The following is a 16757-nucleotide window of genomic DNA, read 5'->3' on the forward strand; positions in this document are numbered from 1 at the left end:
TAGGTAAATCCTAAAAGCTAGAATTACATTCTTGTTTTGCATAAGAAGTGAGCGGGCCACAATCATTATATCTATTGGACAAACACATGAGCAGAGACACCTAAGCACATTAAATATGAGAAGGTAGTTGCTAAGAAGAAGGAACAAGGATTCATACCCAAAAGCACTACTTCAATTTTACTTGTTTCTGAACAAATTTGTTCAACTTTCCGTAACAAATAATACATGGTACGCTTGCATATTGTGAACATACAAATGAAACAATAGGCCGCTTTATTTAATCTGAATGGCCTTCTTTCTGCACTTTGTCGTCAGTTAAGAACAGACATTTTACAATTATATAACTTCACAATCCTTTTTTATAGCAATTTAGGCTTCTTCTGTTTGGATCTAGGTCTTCATTTGTGTGTGATAAATACATTATTTAGCTTTGCTTTTTTCTATAAGGTGTCTCATTTAAACTTGGTATGGAAACTGTGAACAATACCATTCTCAGTGTTTCTACTTCACCTCTAAACATCCTGAAGGTCTTACACGGATGTAAATTTCCAAATTTAACGCAAATTGATTTTCTCCATGTCAATAACTTTCTTGCTCACCCCATCTTCCTGAAAAACAAGCATTGGGGATTTAATATGCGTGTTTTTGATTCATTTAGTGAAAGTTTATAACTTCATAATATGTTTATTAGACCTCCTTTTATTCTGAAATTACTCAGAGAAATCCCATAACCTTTCTACCATCTCTTAGCATTCCATTTTTACTGAGTCTGTGTATAGCAGCTATCAACCCTCTCTACCTGGAAATTCAGTCATGCATTGAACATGATTGGCCTATTGCTAGATCAGTTCATTCACTCACCATTTCTTGAGATTGGCAGTCAATTTGGTGCCTCCCAAAAAACATATTCAGGTTTATTCACACTAAAATGTCAAAATGAAAGTAGAAAATACTTCTTGCATTGAAAAGCGCAAATCTCTAAACCGCAACCCACTCACCTGAAAGCAAATTACCCCATGCTTCTCTATTTTTCTCTAGGTTTCAAACACATTTAAAAAAATCCAAGTATTTTAACCTAAAGGATCGAATCATATTGTTGATTCCATTTTACCAAATTGTTTTTTGTCTGTGCGTAACCAAAAAAATAGATTGATCGCTTAATTGACTGATTGAGATTTATAAAACCAGAATCAATATATTTTGAAAGAAACTTAAAACATTCTTTTGGATCAAATTGTGCAATGTCACAACCTAATACAGGTAGAATGTCACTTTAAACTGGGTCAATTTTCAACATTTCATCTCTGTGCAATGTTTAGCTACAACTTGAAATACATCCGTAAGAGCATTTTTTATCAGACTTCATGAAGTCAGTTTTCTACATATCATGGCTTTGAAATGTCACCTTAGGTCCATTACTCTTTAGAATAAGAAATCACTCTGCTTTGACCATTTAGCAGTCTTAGGATAATTCATTCTTCCAAATAACCCTTTCCACAAATTAACACTCTTTTAATTGCAGTGGCGGCTTCTCCGCTAAGTTGGAGTGTCGCACCATTGCTTTTTTCATTGAAGTTAGGTAAAAATAACATGATAATACCTCACACTATTACCGTTTTATTTTGACGTGACGTCCGGCAGCTTTGCAGGGCAGGGCTGCTCTTACAACAGGAGCAGGGCGAGTGGTGCGTACACTGTGAGTGCGCTTCATTGTTTGGCCAGCCGAACATTCATGCACAGTTTGCATGCTCTCCACTCAGGCTGCATTACAGCCTGCATGGAGAAAATACGTAGGCTCCCAGTCAGCACCTGAGCGTCGCACCACAATTCTCAGACCAATCACAACGCTGCATTGCAGCATTGTGATTGGCTGACTGTGAGCCTGGATGAGCTTCCTGTTTAGGCCAGAGCGGGGGACTACGAGGAGAGACGCGGTGAAGAAGCAGCAAGAAGGTAAGTTCTTTCTTTTTTTTAAATGTATGCCTGCTTCTCCCGTGTCCCCCCACCAGCGATCCGTGCCAGCCACCACAGTTTAATTAGAAACTCACACTTGTATTTGTAGCCCTTTACCCTTTATTTCTCACAGTAGGCTGCTACTATCCCACAGTGTAGAGACAAGCAGTTTCCTTAGCTTTTCTTAATTTATGTTGCAGCGTGCATCTGTATTAATTGAACAATATAGATATACACCACAAACTCCAATGAGCTGAATGCCATTTTATAACCATTTACTCCATACATTTGGGACAAGTTTAAATGTTTCTCTATGCGTGGGACCTTACATTTGTGTTTATTCAAGAATAGAAGTTAGTGGCCATGAAAGGTTTCTACACCCTGGCTATCTAGTTGAAATCCTCTGAAAAGAAGTTCCCGCCACTCCCCAAGAAAACACACGGCACATTTTAGCAACAGTCAAATGAACTAGATTTTATGTTTTACCCACGTTTTGTAATTTGGCTTATATTTAGCTAAGTGTGATTTTTTTATTTCAAATCTTCATTTATTCTTAACACAACAAACACAAATCAGTCACATTGTGATGGTGGAAAGGGTTGCTACATCTCAGAATGTGATGTCGTAATGGTTGTCACTGCTGCTCTGTCAGCCTGGGCCAGTCAAAGTCAAGGTTTTCGCAAGGGCTTTGGACCAAGCCCTCCCTTGGTAAATTACGAAGCATTCGCACTTCTGGACTTCTGCTTGCTCACGTTCCCTAACTCCACTCCAGTCACAGCGCCTGTCCTCCAGCTCAGCGTCACAGCAACTGTGCTCTCCCATTCCTTGCACACTTCTCACAGACACACAAAGATAGGCAGACTAACTGACTGGCTTGTCTGGAGGCCACCTATCTCTGTCTCTTGGCTGTATTGAAACTTGGTTCACCTCCACCCAGATCTAGCAGTGTTGCTTCAAGGATCATTTGTTACAATTCCCTCATTCACTTGTCAACTAACTTGCAGCAATAAAATACGTTTGCCCATCAGGAAGGCATTTGGTTGCATCATTCTGTGTCCTTCAATCTCACAGCGGAGGGCTTCTAACCATCTGAGAAGGCTCAAGTTTGTGACTTCAAAACCTCTGATTTGCAAATGAGGTCCATGGCTGCCGTATGTTCTGCAAGCAGTATTGTGGATTTAAAAACAGTAAAGCCCTCTAGCCTAACTTTCTACCTGTTGTAATCAGCTTTCACTGTGTAACAATTGTGTCATGTGAGAGAGCTCTGACTTTGAAGGAGTTTGATTTACTATTCCCACTCCAATCCACACAACTATAGGGAAAGCGAGTTCTGACAATCAGAGCTAAAATCAGCACGGTCCCAAAATCTACAGATTATGGAGACTAGGGCCAAAATGCCTACCCTGACTCTGGGCCTCTTTATGAGTTTAGCGGTCCGATGGATTGTCAATCCCACACCGGTGGTCCGACCGCCGTATTATGACTTTGATGGTCAGACTGACATTAAACCCGCCACAACCGCAGGGGATCCTTGACCCCTCAGCAGTGGCGCAGCAGACTGAGGCTTCAATATGCTGGTGATGCCACTGCCAAGCATATTACGAGTTTCCTCACCGCTTAAGTTTTCATGGCAGTGAGCCCTCCATGAAAAGTGTGGCTGTGAGTAAACTAAGGGAACCCTATAGGGACCCTTGTTGCCTCAGGGCCAGAGGATGCATGCAGGGAGGCACATGACATGACCCCCTGTTGTGCATGCAATCCCAGTTCCTGCCCCAGCATGGACTTCACAGTGAATGCTATGCAGGAATGGCAATGTGCTTAGGCGCTCCCATTGAGGTGCCTTTGAGATACTTATGCAATCTCTGGGTCAGTGTGCACCTTGCTTTATTTTTGGCTTTCCAAAAACTCATCTTCATTCCCATTTCTTAAGGACCAGTTTCCTCTGTCAACATTACCTATGAGCATTCGTTAGACATTCTTGATTTGGACCAATAAACAATTTCATAATGTAGAGGCATTCCCTTTCTTCTGCTTGTTGTCTTTATTCCTCTTTGTCCTTCTCTATTTTCCATTCTATCTCTATCTGCATTTCGTCCTGACTTTGCCATCTACACATGATTTTCTACCTCTCACTCTTTTTCGTCCGTCTTTTCTCTTTGCTGCACCTCAAGGTTCCAATATACAGATAATTGGCAAATGTCACCTTTCCTATCTTTCGAATAAGTGAATCTTTTCTCTTTCATTGATCTATGTAACTTTCTCCATCCTAGGCTTCTGTATATTCTTCACAGCTATACTGCCCATTTCATGTCCAATCCTTTTTCTTCTTTACTACATCGGCCAACATCATTGACTTCCTAGCTCCAGTTTATTTTTGGCATTGATCCATCAAATTATATTGTTTCAACCATTTCTTATCTCACATGAACTTTGTTCTGCATACCCTTTTCAATAAAGTTGGTATGAAAATGCATGATAGGAAGTAAGAGCAAATGAAACAGGGAACCAAGGAAGAAAATATTGTCAATTTGAGGTTGAATACTCGGATGGTGTTACTGATACGGAAAAGACAATTTGGTGTAACAAACTTGAGATAGTTTCTTTACAAAAATAATACTAATAAATTAATATTTGCGCACAATACTTTGCTCCTTATGAAGCTATGCAAAGGGTCTGATATTTTGGTAAAATATGTGATAACTTCTTCAGAATATTGTGACTACAAGAAGGTCTTAGGTTTGCCATGCCCTGATATTAGCCATTTTTAAATCAAATCTGCACTGATCTAGACTCCACGTGTCCACCCCATAGAATAATCTATCTAAAGAGAGGTGAGCTGAGCGACCTCCCAAAACTCAACTATGACACACAAATGTTTAGTTGACCCATTTATCAAGGAAGCGTCACTATATTTTAGTCTTTAGTCATGGATAATAATGTTATTTATAGGATGATAGATAGTCACCGACGTAGATTAGATTGCCTCATCATCAGATCCTCCATCTACTACTGGGATGTATCCTAAGGGAATCTGGATGTTTTCCTAAAGCAACTGAAAAGTTGAAAAATTAAAGGAATTACATTTTTGCAATGGTTAGCCACACAAAAAGGAGATTTATTTTTATCTGGACCCCCCCAATCCAAAAGGTTAAAAGCAATGGGGGCCTCAATATCAGATTCTGCATGTCTTGCTCATTGACGTGTTGCAGTGCCTTTCTCAATTATAGTGCTTTCATCAAGAGTGTTACCACCAACAAAAGGAGCACAGTTGTTGATTGTTCCAACAATGTGTAACATAATGGTCCAAAAGGACACACTAGTCACAATATACAATGGCCAGGTGATGGAGAAACAGAGAGCGAATAACAACCACTCGCGCGTCCATCTTTGGGGTGTTCCTGGTTGAATAAACCAGGAATAAACGTTTAATAAACTTTAAATCTTTTCTCAGTACTTTACTATGTAGAGGCTTCCACCTCAACTGCATACAATTGCTCCTTCTAATAACTTTATAGTCGTATTTGATGTTTTTACTGAGTCCAACCCTTATTTCAGGGGATGGGGACATGTAAATCAATACTTTTGAGAAACGTCAGGCTTGTAAATAATGATTTGCTAAAAGTAGTTAAATTTCTCACAACTATAAGACCAAATCTACCCATGTACATTTACTCAGGGTAAGTTTTTCTTTCTGAATAGGCCCCATAATTTGTGGCATTGTACCAGAAAATCGTAGTCATAAAATCATCTGAAATAAACATTGTCTCCAGTAGCGGCTCCTGGAGGGAGTGCTATGGGGTGTGGCGGGGGAGGGGAGGGGCAGGGTGGGGGGTGGGGGTAGTAATCTCCAGCATACGGTCAAACTGAGTTAAGTACCTAAATAAATAAATAAAACGAAATACATTGTGCACGCTGCATCACCATTTACTGCCAAGCTGTACGATTGTACGATTATAGTGGGACACTATCACCAAACAAATGGAAAGGGCGTGGGCAAGCCTTGAAGGCCTCCCTGCAACTCTGCTTACTGAACATTTGGGATGCCACCGATCTTACGCAGACAGAGCAAACATGGGCCTCACTGGGATGGCTCATCGCAAAACTCAACATTGCTCAGAAATGGGGGGTGGACGTGACCCTGAGTGTCCGTGACTGGGCAGTGGACATGGACAGGGCCATGATTGCCGAAAAAGACGTCTTCAAAAACAGGGGGTGCCCCAAAAAATGATATCCCAAATGGGGTGGGTGGAGCAAATACACGGGTGACTTATGCCTATCTCCAACAACTGAATTAAGGCGTGAACGAATGAGACTTGTTGCTGTGTCTGATACCAACAGTACACCTTAAAATGGGAACCTGTGATGTTATTGCATGTAGGCGACCAGTTTACAAAATCTATATGCATAATGTGACTTTAATACACTGCTGTACTGCTGTTTTATGTTTTCTTTTGTTTAATAAAAAGTATATAAACAAAAAAATCATGAATACTCTTTGTCTATTCAATTTCTCCTATCCAGGCGATCTGTTTAACAAAGCTCTTGGTTCTAGAATCTTTCCCCAAGCCACAAGTCAGCCAGTGTCTTTCCATCCATTGAAAATATTTGGCTAATCCTATTTCTATCTCCAACCTAGCCTTCAGTCTAGCTTCTGAAAGATTCCACTGCACTTTCTGAAGCCTCCACCTGCATCATATCCTTTCCCTGCATTGCTTATGCTTTTTTGTAGACTTATTGATCTTGCCACTGCTTTTAAACCCTGTATCTATACATTAATGCTGAAAGGGGGGCTAAATCATTTCCTACCTTAAAAACGTATCTTATTGTGTGCCCTGGGGCAGAATCAGTACAAAAGGGGGTGGTGATGGACGGAGCATCTGAATCAATCAAACACTCACACCCAGTCAAAAGATCTGGGTTTAATCCAACCGTTCTTTAGCCCACTCTGCCACCCCAGTGCAGACATGGCCATATGCATATCTGTCTGACCCTGTGCCTCATGGGAACAGTCCAGCCCTAACTGCCAAGCCATGCCTCCCTGGACCGGAAACAAGCTTCCGAGGACCGGTTTCTGGCATTACAGCCGTCTTCAGCCCGGCTTGCTGGAGTCCTGGTGCAGAATCAGGGCAACTCGACCACCAAAATGTAGATATTCTGTGTTGACACCCACCTTTCTCTGCATAACACCTCCCTGAGCCATATAATGTTTCTTTCCCTTATCTTACCATCTCGTTCTCAGTAACACCAAAATCATAACCTCTTTCCTCTTCCCCACTGTTTGACTCAAAACCTGTGCCTTACGCACTTGCCCCCACTTCTGGATGGCTATCTGCCTCAGCTCTCTGCGTCTGCAATCAATATCTGGTCACCTAAACAGCCAAATCTGCCAACCACCACCTAACCAACATTTGCACAATCTGTTCATACTTCCCCTTCCACACCACCAAAGACCAAATATATATCTTAGTCCTCAGAAACAGGGTTAAGCAACACTCCTCTGATTATCCACCACAACTACTCCATATGGCTACTATACAAAGCACTGTAATGTGTCGCCTACACTGTTTTCAGTCTGAATGCCTCCTTCCCCTTCCACCTCAAAATAAATTGGCATATACTCTAGTAGAGAGGTACCTTTACATATTCAGTATCATAATTTTTTAATTTGTCATGATCTGTTCCCTCTCAATGCAGCAGAGACGGTATCACTCTTCACACAAAGCTGTGACCTTTAATCGCAAACTTTTCATCATTTCACCTTCTCTAAATATAATTCAATGCCAATAGATGCTTCTTTATAGGCTTTTAAGTATGTTGTTATTATAGCGAGCCTTCTTTTGGCCTATATGATTTTTTTAATGCTTCAGGGTATTCTTGTACTGCTTTATTCAGGCATACAGGCAAACAAGTGGCATAAATATGAACATTATTAAATAGGATGCTAGTTTTGTTTCAAATGTCATATCCTTAATCGACCTGATTACAAGTTTCGCTGTTATTTATTTGCCCCTGCTAAATAACTATACTATGGGATACAGTATTTATTGGGTGCAATAAATAACACATATTGCGAGTTATTGGTGAATAACAGGTGGATTTTGGTGTTTAATGCACCAAAATCCTCATGGTATAGTAAATATCATACACAGTGCCCCTGCTAAATTTCGGTAGGTTTGACGTGCTAAAATGTAATGAAGCTTGAGGTATTTACCGTATGAGTTAAATACCTTTTAGCTTGTAATTCTGACCCGTGTGAAACAGGGGTTTAAACACGGGTTGAAATATAATGAACCACTCATAATCAGGCCCATGGTGTATAGTAAGGGAAAAAACCATTTGAGGCCATATGTATCAAAATGTTGTTCTGCGATTCTCAAAAAGTGATTTTATGAGAATCGCTATTTGAGAATCGCAAAACGCGATGTATGTAGGATTTGCAAAAACATTTGTGAATCCTACATATTCCTTAATTGCGGATTGCAAATTGCAATTCGCAATTAAGGAATACCTCCCCATTCATTCCTATGGGCCTAATGGCCCATAGGAATGAATGGAGAGATATTCGCAATTTGCGAGTACCCATTAGGTACTCGCAAATTACGAATGCTATTTCAAGGATGCAAGGGTGTCAAAAGGACACCCTGTTGCACCCCTGAAATAAGCATGGGTGCAGATGTGGCGCACATACAAGCCCTAAGGGCATGTATGTGCGCCACATGGCACTTTGAAAAATGCTAAAAAGTGCATTTTTCAAAGAAATTGCAAATTACCAACAACCTGAAGTTAGTGGTAATTTGCAATTCCTTAAGACAAAATCGCACAACTTGGATGCTTCCTACATTGCATTTAAGGAATCGCAGTTTGCAATTCCTTAAATGCATTTGCAAAATAGGGAACTGCAAATTTTGCGATCCCTTATTTTGCAAGTGGGTTTTTGTGTGATACATCACACACTTCTAAATTGCGATCGCTAATGCTGAAATTCTGCGAATTTCAGCGTTTGCGATCGCAATTTGGCTTGATACATATGACCCTTAATGTTTACATTGTCCCAGGTTTTTTAGTTGTTTCTCATTGATTATCTTCACTACTCGAACGGCATGCATGTTTTCCACCCACGCAAGTAGTGCCAAGAGGTTTTACAAAAGGGAAGGAAATGGCAGACAAAAACTCAAACTAAAGGAATTTCTGATAACCTGATCATATTGGGACATGGAAGCAGGCATCTTCCAGAGTATGGGCAGTGAGAAACTTCCCGTAGAAAGATCAAAGGACTACTATTCTGCGAAGTATCCATATTCAGGTGGATCATCTTGATATATTGATCCACTCCCTTCAGATTTATTATTAATCTGAAACCACAGAGACCTTTGGCAACAGAAAATTCTAGTAATAGATACCAAAACTCCACTCCTATTGTGATACTTATGACTTTGCCTTCCTGTCCAGTAACAGCTGGAGGGCCACTTCCTTGTCTTAAGCTGTATGCCAAATAATTATTAGAAACCTTAAATCTAGGCTACTTGAGCCAAAGTGTCAATGGAAATATCTGCTAGGAAATGGGTTTGTAGGCTGATCTTGGCTAGAAGAATGGGGTTAAAGCTCGAACTTGGCTTAAAGTTCAGCACAATCCTCCTCTGCTAAATAGTTTAAGACAAGGACTGAACATCCTTCACAAGGCTCTCAGCCAAGTTACGACTGAATAATTCAATGCCAATGGCTTTGTTAAGGATCCTATCAACCCTTTTGCATGCCCAAATGACTGCATAATTTGAAAGATTTGAAAGAATCAGGTGTGCTGATAAAGATTGTGGGGAATTTGAATCTTCTACTGGTTTAAATTCTAGAAAGGTAACAAGGCTGTTCAATCTCCTTCTATATCTCCTGCAATTTCAACCGAATACTGTCCTTGACTATCTGAATAACTGGAATATTCTTAACCGCATGCGTGCGGTCGATATTCTGCTGCTGCGCTGGGATTTACAAAAACCCATTATTCATGACGAGCTGGGCTCGTCATGAGCGTGCGAGGAGGCTACCTCATGACGAGCCCAGCTCGTCATGAGCGTCGAAGGGGTTAAGAGATGATTTTGTAAACAGAAATACAGTGCTGAACTAGAGTAGGGATCTTCAGTTTCCTTGTCCACCGGCCTACTTTTCTATCTAAAATCTTAGGAGCTTATTCATCTTAAAGCATTATGTTTCATGCACAAGGCCATGTATTTGGTGACTGTAGGAAAGTGCCCTTTTATTAATATAGTCGCCATCACTTTTTGCCTGGCATTTGATTAAATTTTGACAGAAGAGTACTGGGTTTCTGCTATCTAGGTCCACAGTGCCAGATCTCTTTCTCTAAAACTGTACACTTGTTCCCCCTTTTGGCTCTACCTTTAGCACCCCCTGTAAGTCCCTAATAAATGGTACACCTGGTAACTAGGGCAGGGAAGCTAAAGAGTGTCCCTAAGGGTTGCAGCATGTATTGTGCCACCCTAACGGACCCCTCAGCAGATTCCTGCAAACTCCCACTGCAGGCTGTGTGACATGGTGCAGAGAAAATAGAAGACGCAACATGGCACACCTCCTCCTCAGACACTACATGCAGTATAGGTAAGTCACCTCTACAGTAGGCCTTACAGTCCTATGACAAGGTGCACTATACTGTGTGTGACCATAACTGCATGACCAGATATGCCACTGTGATGTCTAACCTGATTCATAAACATCACAAGTGAACAAGGAAGCCATTTTAAGTACATGTGCTGGACACTGGTAATTACGAGTTCCCTAACTACATGATGACTTCACTGAAACTAAAGATGTGTGGTATCAAACATCTCATATTAATAAGCCCACACTGATTTCAGTGATGGATATACTAATATATGCACCGAGAGGGCACCGTAGAGGTGCCCCCTGAAAACCTACTGACTAGTTTACTGGCTGACTGGTGTAGACCAGCCTTCCACCACAGACAGGTTTCTGATCCCCTGCAGGTGAGAGCCCATGCTCTCTGAGGGCAGAAACAGTGCATGTTCTGTCCTGAGGTGTTGTCACCTCCTTCAAGGAGGATGGCTATGTTATCAGCATATCAAGGCAGGAGGCTTCCAAAGCCTCAGCAGCCTTTGATATGCGGCCCAGGCTTCCCCCAGATAGGAGAAATACCATCTCCTGCCCCGGGCCCATTTTGCGCCATGACAGGTGGGATTATTAGCTAGTCAGGAGGCGTGTACTCCATAAGGCTGGTTCCAGCCCTAAAATGGGCTTTCTGACATAAACACAAAAACTAGAATTCCACCATATTGGTTTTTGGTGGAATTAGGCTCACTGGGTCTTACCCTATATAAGGGGTCTCCAACCTTTACAGAGCTACTTATGTTCAATAAATATCATCCTGAGATACTTATACTACTTTTGTATAAGTGGGCATATCACACAAGATGTGCATGGGCTGGCCACTACACCCCATGTAAAATTACCAGCAGCGATACCTCACTCCCTCATCTGAGGTTGTCACCAGTAATGTGCAAGGCATTTTGAATTTTGAATGCCTGTACATAGGCAATACATTACAGTCATAACTGTAATGCCCCTGGTCCCAACGTAATAATATGAGTGAAAAGTTGCCCCCCCCCATATCGTACGATTTATAACTCAAATAACAGATTTAAATATATTTCAAGCATTAAACTCTTTTTCTCCAAACATCAGCTTATGCATTCTAAAAATACACACATTCTCATCTCAAATACACACTTTTCAAGTTTGATATACATATATTTTTCCATTAAGCAAAAGCTTCTAATTTGGTGGACTTGGCTACACACAGGAGAGCTCACAAGCTACTTATTCGAGAAGCCTGCCCTCTTACTGTCACTCCCCTTAATGCCTCATAATTTAGTATTTAGGGGCACCCCTAATGCCAGGAAGTTAGATTTTGATGGATCCAGAAGAAGAGAACAAAGAAGAGCAGTGAAAGAACAAGAACTGAAGACTGCTGTTGACTTTTGATGCCAAACCCTGCCTGCCTGCACCAGTCCCAACAATCGTGACAGAGTGGCTCGCCCTGCAGCTGAGCAGCTACCAAGAACCATGGTAAATTGTTAGACGTTCGCAAATTGACAGCAATTTCTCTTGGAGTACAGGAGCTACTCCCCTGCAGTCCGTAGGCACAGAAGAAGAAAAGTCCTGCTTAACGAGTTGCCGCTTCCTGGCCAGCCTGATGCTGCAGCCTCCCAGAAGGAGCTACCTGTGCTCCTGAAGGTCAGATCTGTCCAGCACCAAGTGTGTGGACACCCGAACTGACTGGAGCCGCACAGCACCAATACCAAGGGTACCAGCTCCCTACAGCAACCACGGGCTTTTTAAGTTCAATCTGGGCTCTAACAGCACTGAGACCCAGCAGCCATCAAGAGACGAAGCACCGCAGAGACCAACTTTGAGAGTGGCACAGCCGTCCTGATTTTGCACCCTCAACCGACGAGACCGACAACCACGAGGACCTATGATGCACAGAGCCTAGCTTTCTACCCACTCTACACCTAAGCGCCCCAGCATGTGTACCAACAAACTGGCTGCACCCCTGGCTCCCAGGACCCTTGTGTGACGAGCCCCCATTGGGCGCTCTTTGACTTGTCCTCAAGTCCCACTATGAAGCCTGTTTCTAGGTGGCCACCATTCCTTCCACCGGTGTAGCGCACAAAGCTATTAACCTGACTAGCACCTCTGCACCCGGACTCCCCAGGGGAGGTAACTAGGAACTGCTGGTGGTACTTTGGACCTTGGCTCCCTACGACTCTAAGTCCTGAAGGAGACCCCCAGGAACCGAGCATAAATAACTGCATGCAACTTATGCCCTTTTCCCACCGGAAAGCATTGCTGCTTAAAGACATGTTTCAGTAAACTCTTTACTTACCTGAAAAGTACAATATTAAAAATAAAAAAATCATTACTGGATAACAAAGTTCTTGGTATCAAAATTCATATAAAAATATGACTTATTTTTCGGAATTGTTCTTGTATTTATTCTTGAGTGTGTGTTTCATTTATTGCCTCTCTGAGTTCAACAAATGCTTAGCACTACCCTGTGATAAGCCTAAACTGATCACCCACACTACTACAGAAAAGAGCATTTAATTTGATCATTTTGGCCTCTGTAAATCAATAAGGGCTGCCTGAACTCTTTACACAGTGGACAGAGCTTAATAGGCTCTTTTAATCCATTGTATAAAGAGCCAACTTCCTATAGTGCCCCCACCTCCCAATGATCAGCACTATGTTGGAACTGTGGCAACTACATTTCCCATAATGCCTGTGAATACATTTAAAGAATGGTAATTAACTCTATTCAAGACTACACCCTCTTGATATAGATGGACAGCAAAACTCATCATGGGATTCCATTTGAAAGACTGTTGTCTAAATAAATGGATGTTGCCAATGCCACTGGGAGTGCAGCATCTTTTGTTGTGAAATCAATATTGAGGGAGTTTGTGGTTTTTACTGCCAACGCTGTATCGGCAGTCAGAGCATGCCGCTTGGAAATTCTACTCGCCAATAACTCATATCTGCCTATATATATATATATATATTTATATATAAGCTTGACCTACAGTACAAATATGATTAAGCAAGACATAAAAGATTGTATCACAAAATTCATTCATAGTTGTTCTTTTTCAGCACCCTGTCCCCCAGAGAACCTGGATGTGCACATTGACTGTGGTACAAATACAGCCACACTTTCCTGGAATGCTTCATCTGGAGCTCTGAGTTACCAAAGTGATTTAACTAGACCTGGAGATATTGTGTCATGCAATTCAACTGGCACCAGCTGCACCATCCTCAATCTGCCATGTGGTCAGACCTATACTTCAACCGTTCGAGCCATCAACAGTCAAAGCAGCAGCATGCCTAGTGGCACAGTTCAAATTCAGACTGGTAAGCCACTAACTATGAGTCAAGAACTGTTTCCAAAGATCAGAAACGTTAAGGATGTCTTAGCCACTCTTTATATGCACACTGACCCCCAAAACCATCAAGAAAACGATCAGATATCTACATGACTGTTCCTCACAGTGACATTATGGGCCTGATTCACAAAGGTAACTTACACTTTAAGAGTAAGCTTACACTTTTGAGTAAGTTTACTACTTTTTGGTATTCACAAAGTGCAGTTTTGTAGTAGCGTACACGTTTGTATTAAATCACACTTTTGTAGTCCAGTAGTACACATGGCTAACCGTTGGTACTGCAACACCCTCCCATAGAAAATAATGGAGGTAGGGACTTAAAATATAACCTGATAAGAAATAATGTTAAATTAAATTATTTAATATACGACCTAAATGTTTTGAATAAATGGACTCACTCGTTTACCTTCTCTGTGCCTTCTAACATGCCTCCATCTCTTCCTTCTTTCCTCACTTCCCTGCTTACATTTACTCCTACCTCCCTCATTTACATGCCCTAATTTTCTATTGCCTTTCCTCTCTCGCCTACATCCCTCACTGATTCACCCACCCCTAACTCACTTTCCCATTTAAATTAACTGGCTTTCCTTTCTCACTCCCTCCCTTTGACTCACTCAATTACCCACTCAATCACTCACCCATTCACTTACTCAGTTACTCACTCTCTACCTCACTCACTTGCGAAGATGCTCATTATCACCTAGTAAGGACCAATTCCCTTCAGAGACATTTGGACTGCCGCACACATGAATAATCAAATACCAATCACTAGTGTGATACATGTCAGATTCAGCATAGAGGTAGCATTGGTGTGTTATATTGCTTTGAATGGGTGCATTAATGAGGTAAGAAGATAGGTGGATGGAAATGCTCAATCTGTTTGTTTGTATTGGTATTTTGCTGGGTGCATGGACATTGATGTGCATTGTCTCTGCACCCACCTTAGTTCATACCATAATGATAGTGATGACCAGGCCTAATGGAAGGGGTTGAGTAGGTAGAGTTGGCATGGAGCAGGCAAAAGAAGGGCATGGATTAGGAACACCATGCAGCACTCGGAAGGGGATTTTAAAGCAGACCCAACAGGGCAGGCAGATACACTGATGATTTATGGTGATGATGCAATGGTTGCAGGAGGGTAGCAGGTGGGATGTAAAGGGGCATTGATGGCAACCTTTACGGGGAGCACAGTCAAAAATGTTTGGCTCAGTGGACATGGTGAGTGGGGAAGGGTTTTTTAAGCAGAAGAGTACTCTGTAGAGAAGCATGGAAAGACACAGGGCCAGAGGTGAGTCGAAGAGTTGATATATATCTCTGTACCTGCCTTTCCAGTGTTGGATCTGCCACAAAGTGACCACCCTCTCCCTTTTGCAATTCTTCATAAATACTGAGGTAGTACCACGATCAGTAGGAAAAAACTGCTTATATGGAGATCGATTACAGGGTAACAGAAGTTTCATAATTAATATTCAGTTTAAACGCCAGATTCAAAAGGGCAACCCTTAACAATTTGTATCATTTCTATTCAATGTTTAGCTCCGTGTGCCCCGCAAGCTGTACTCACTCATGTTGACTGTGAAACCAATGCTGCAACATTGTCGTGGGATATCACTCCAGGAGCTCTGGCTTACTCGTTGACGGTAACATCAGGTGATGGTAGTGAACTGCACACATGCAACTCAACGAATGCCAACTGCACTATCAATGGCCTTTCATGTGGCCAAATATACTACTCCATCGTGACTGCATCCAACATGCAATGCCAAAGCCCTGCCAGTGTCGCCACTAAGCTGGATTCCGGTGAGGACGGCATGCTTTTCTGAATTTTTGCATTATGACCCACTGCACGTTTAATATTATGTAACTTTTAATATTTCACTGAAATATACTGTAGGAACGAGCTTTCCATCATGGTTCTGTCCGAGTGATGAGCTGCAGATCTGGACAGTGAATGTAATCAGGACCTGCTCTATACCATATGAAGACTCCTGCAGGTTGCCCAATGCTAGAGAAGATTTGGCAAAATATCTTGCCTTCGGTAGTAAAACACGAGAAAGGGAGAGGCACGTTGGGGTGCAAAAAGGAGTTGGCCTAGATCTAGTGCTCTCAACTTATTAATGGGTGTCAGATCAGAGAATGTCTAAGGGAGAGTTGAAAATGAGCAGCGATTTAAAAAGATGGAAGATTGATCTAGGAGAGAACAATTAAATTCAACTTAGTTATATATAATGTTCTTGGTTTTAACAGTCTAGAGGCTGTGTCCAGCAAACTGGACCAGAAGAGGCCTAGCTTCTGGTTGCATGGTTACTTGGCTTTAGACTGCTCAAAAATTGTAATGAAATGGTGGGGGCAGAGGAATGGGCTGCATGTGAAGATTCATTACCATATAAACACACACTGTGGTATTTGGCACTAATCATTGCAGAGACTTTCCTTAGAGCCTGGCCCTGCACTATGGAACCCCTCACTCTGGCTCTATAAAAAGAGATCCAGAAACACAAAAAGTCCAGGGAGAGGCTTTCAGTACAATTGGATCTTTGCACCCAATGTCCAATGATTTCAATTGAATGTCTCAGAACATGAGGTCCAGAGGACAGGAGGCAAAGGATCCAACAGAGACATCCAAGTCCCTCAAAGGATCACACACTACAGAAGAGCTTTATCTGCTGGATATAGTCCAGGGGCCTGGGGTGACCTTAAGAGTGGTGGAGGGTCAAAAAGGCAGGGGACTATTTTCATGGATGGTGAAGGCAAGATTATTGGGTTACAAAGGCATCCAACAGCAAATGGAAGGCAGAGCAGCCATACAGCTAGGATAGATAGAGTTGGAGATGA

At 41.9% G+C, this 16757-nt stretch overlaps 1 protein-coding gene across 1 annotated transcript in view; it reads left to right on the forward strand.

Annotated features, from left to right (window-relative positions):
- LOC144797641 (uncharacterized) overlaps window positions 1–16757 on the forward strand; it is a 353681-nt gene that overhangs the window by 73984 nt on the left and 262940 nt on the right. Inside the window, exons 14-15 of the mRNA XM_078668345.1 lie at window positions 13633–13890; window positions 15459–15722. Of these exons, the coding sequence (XP_078524471.1) occupies window positions 13633–13890; window positions 15459–15722 (522 nt within the window). The remainder of the gene's footprint in view (window positions 1–13632; window positions 13891–15458; window positions 15723–16757) is intronic.

Source organism: Lissotriton helveticus, chromosome 1_2 (assembly GCF_964261635.1).
Source record: "Lissotriton helveticus chromosome 1_2, aLisHel1.1, whole genome shotgun sequence".
NCBI lineage: Eukaryota > Metazoa > Chordata > Amphibia > Caudata > Salamandridae > Lissotriton > Lissotriton helveticus.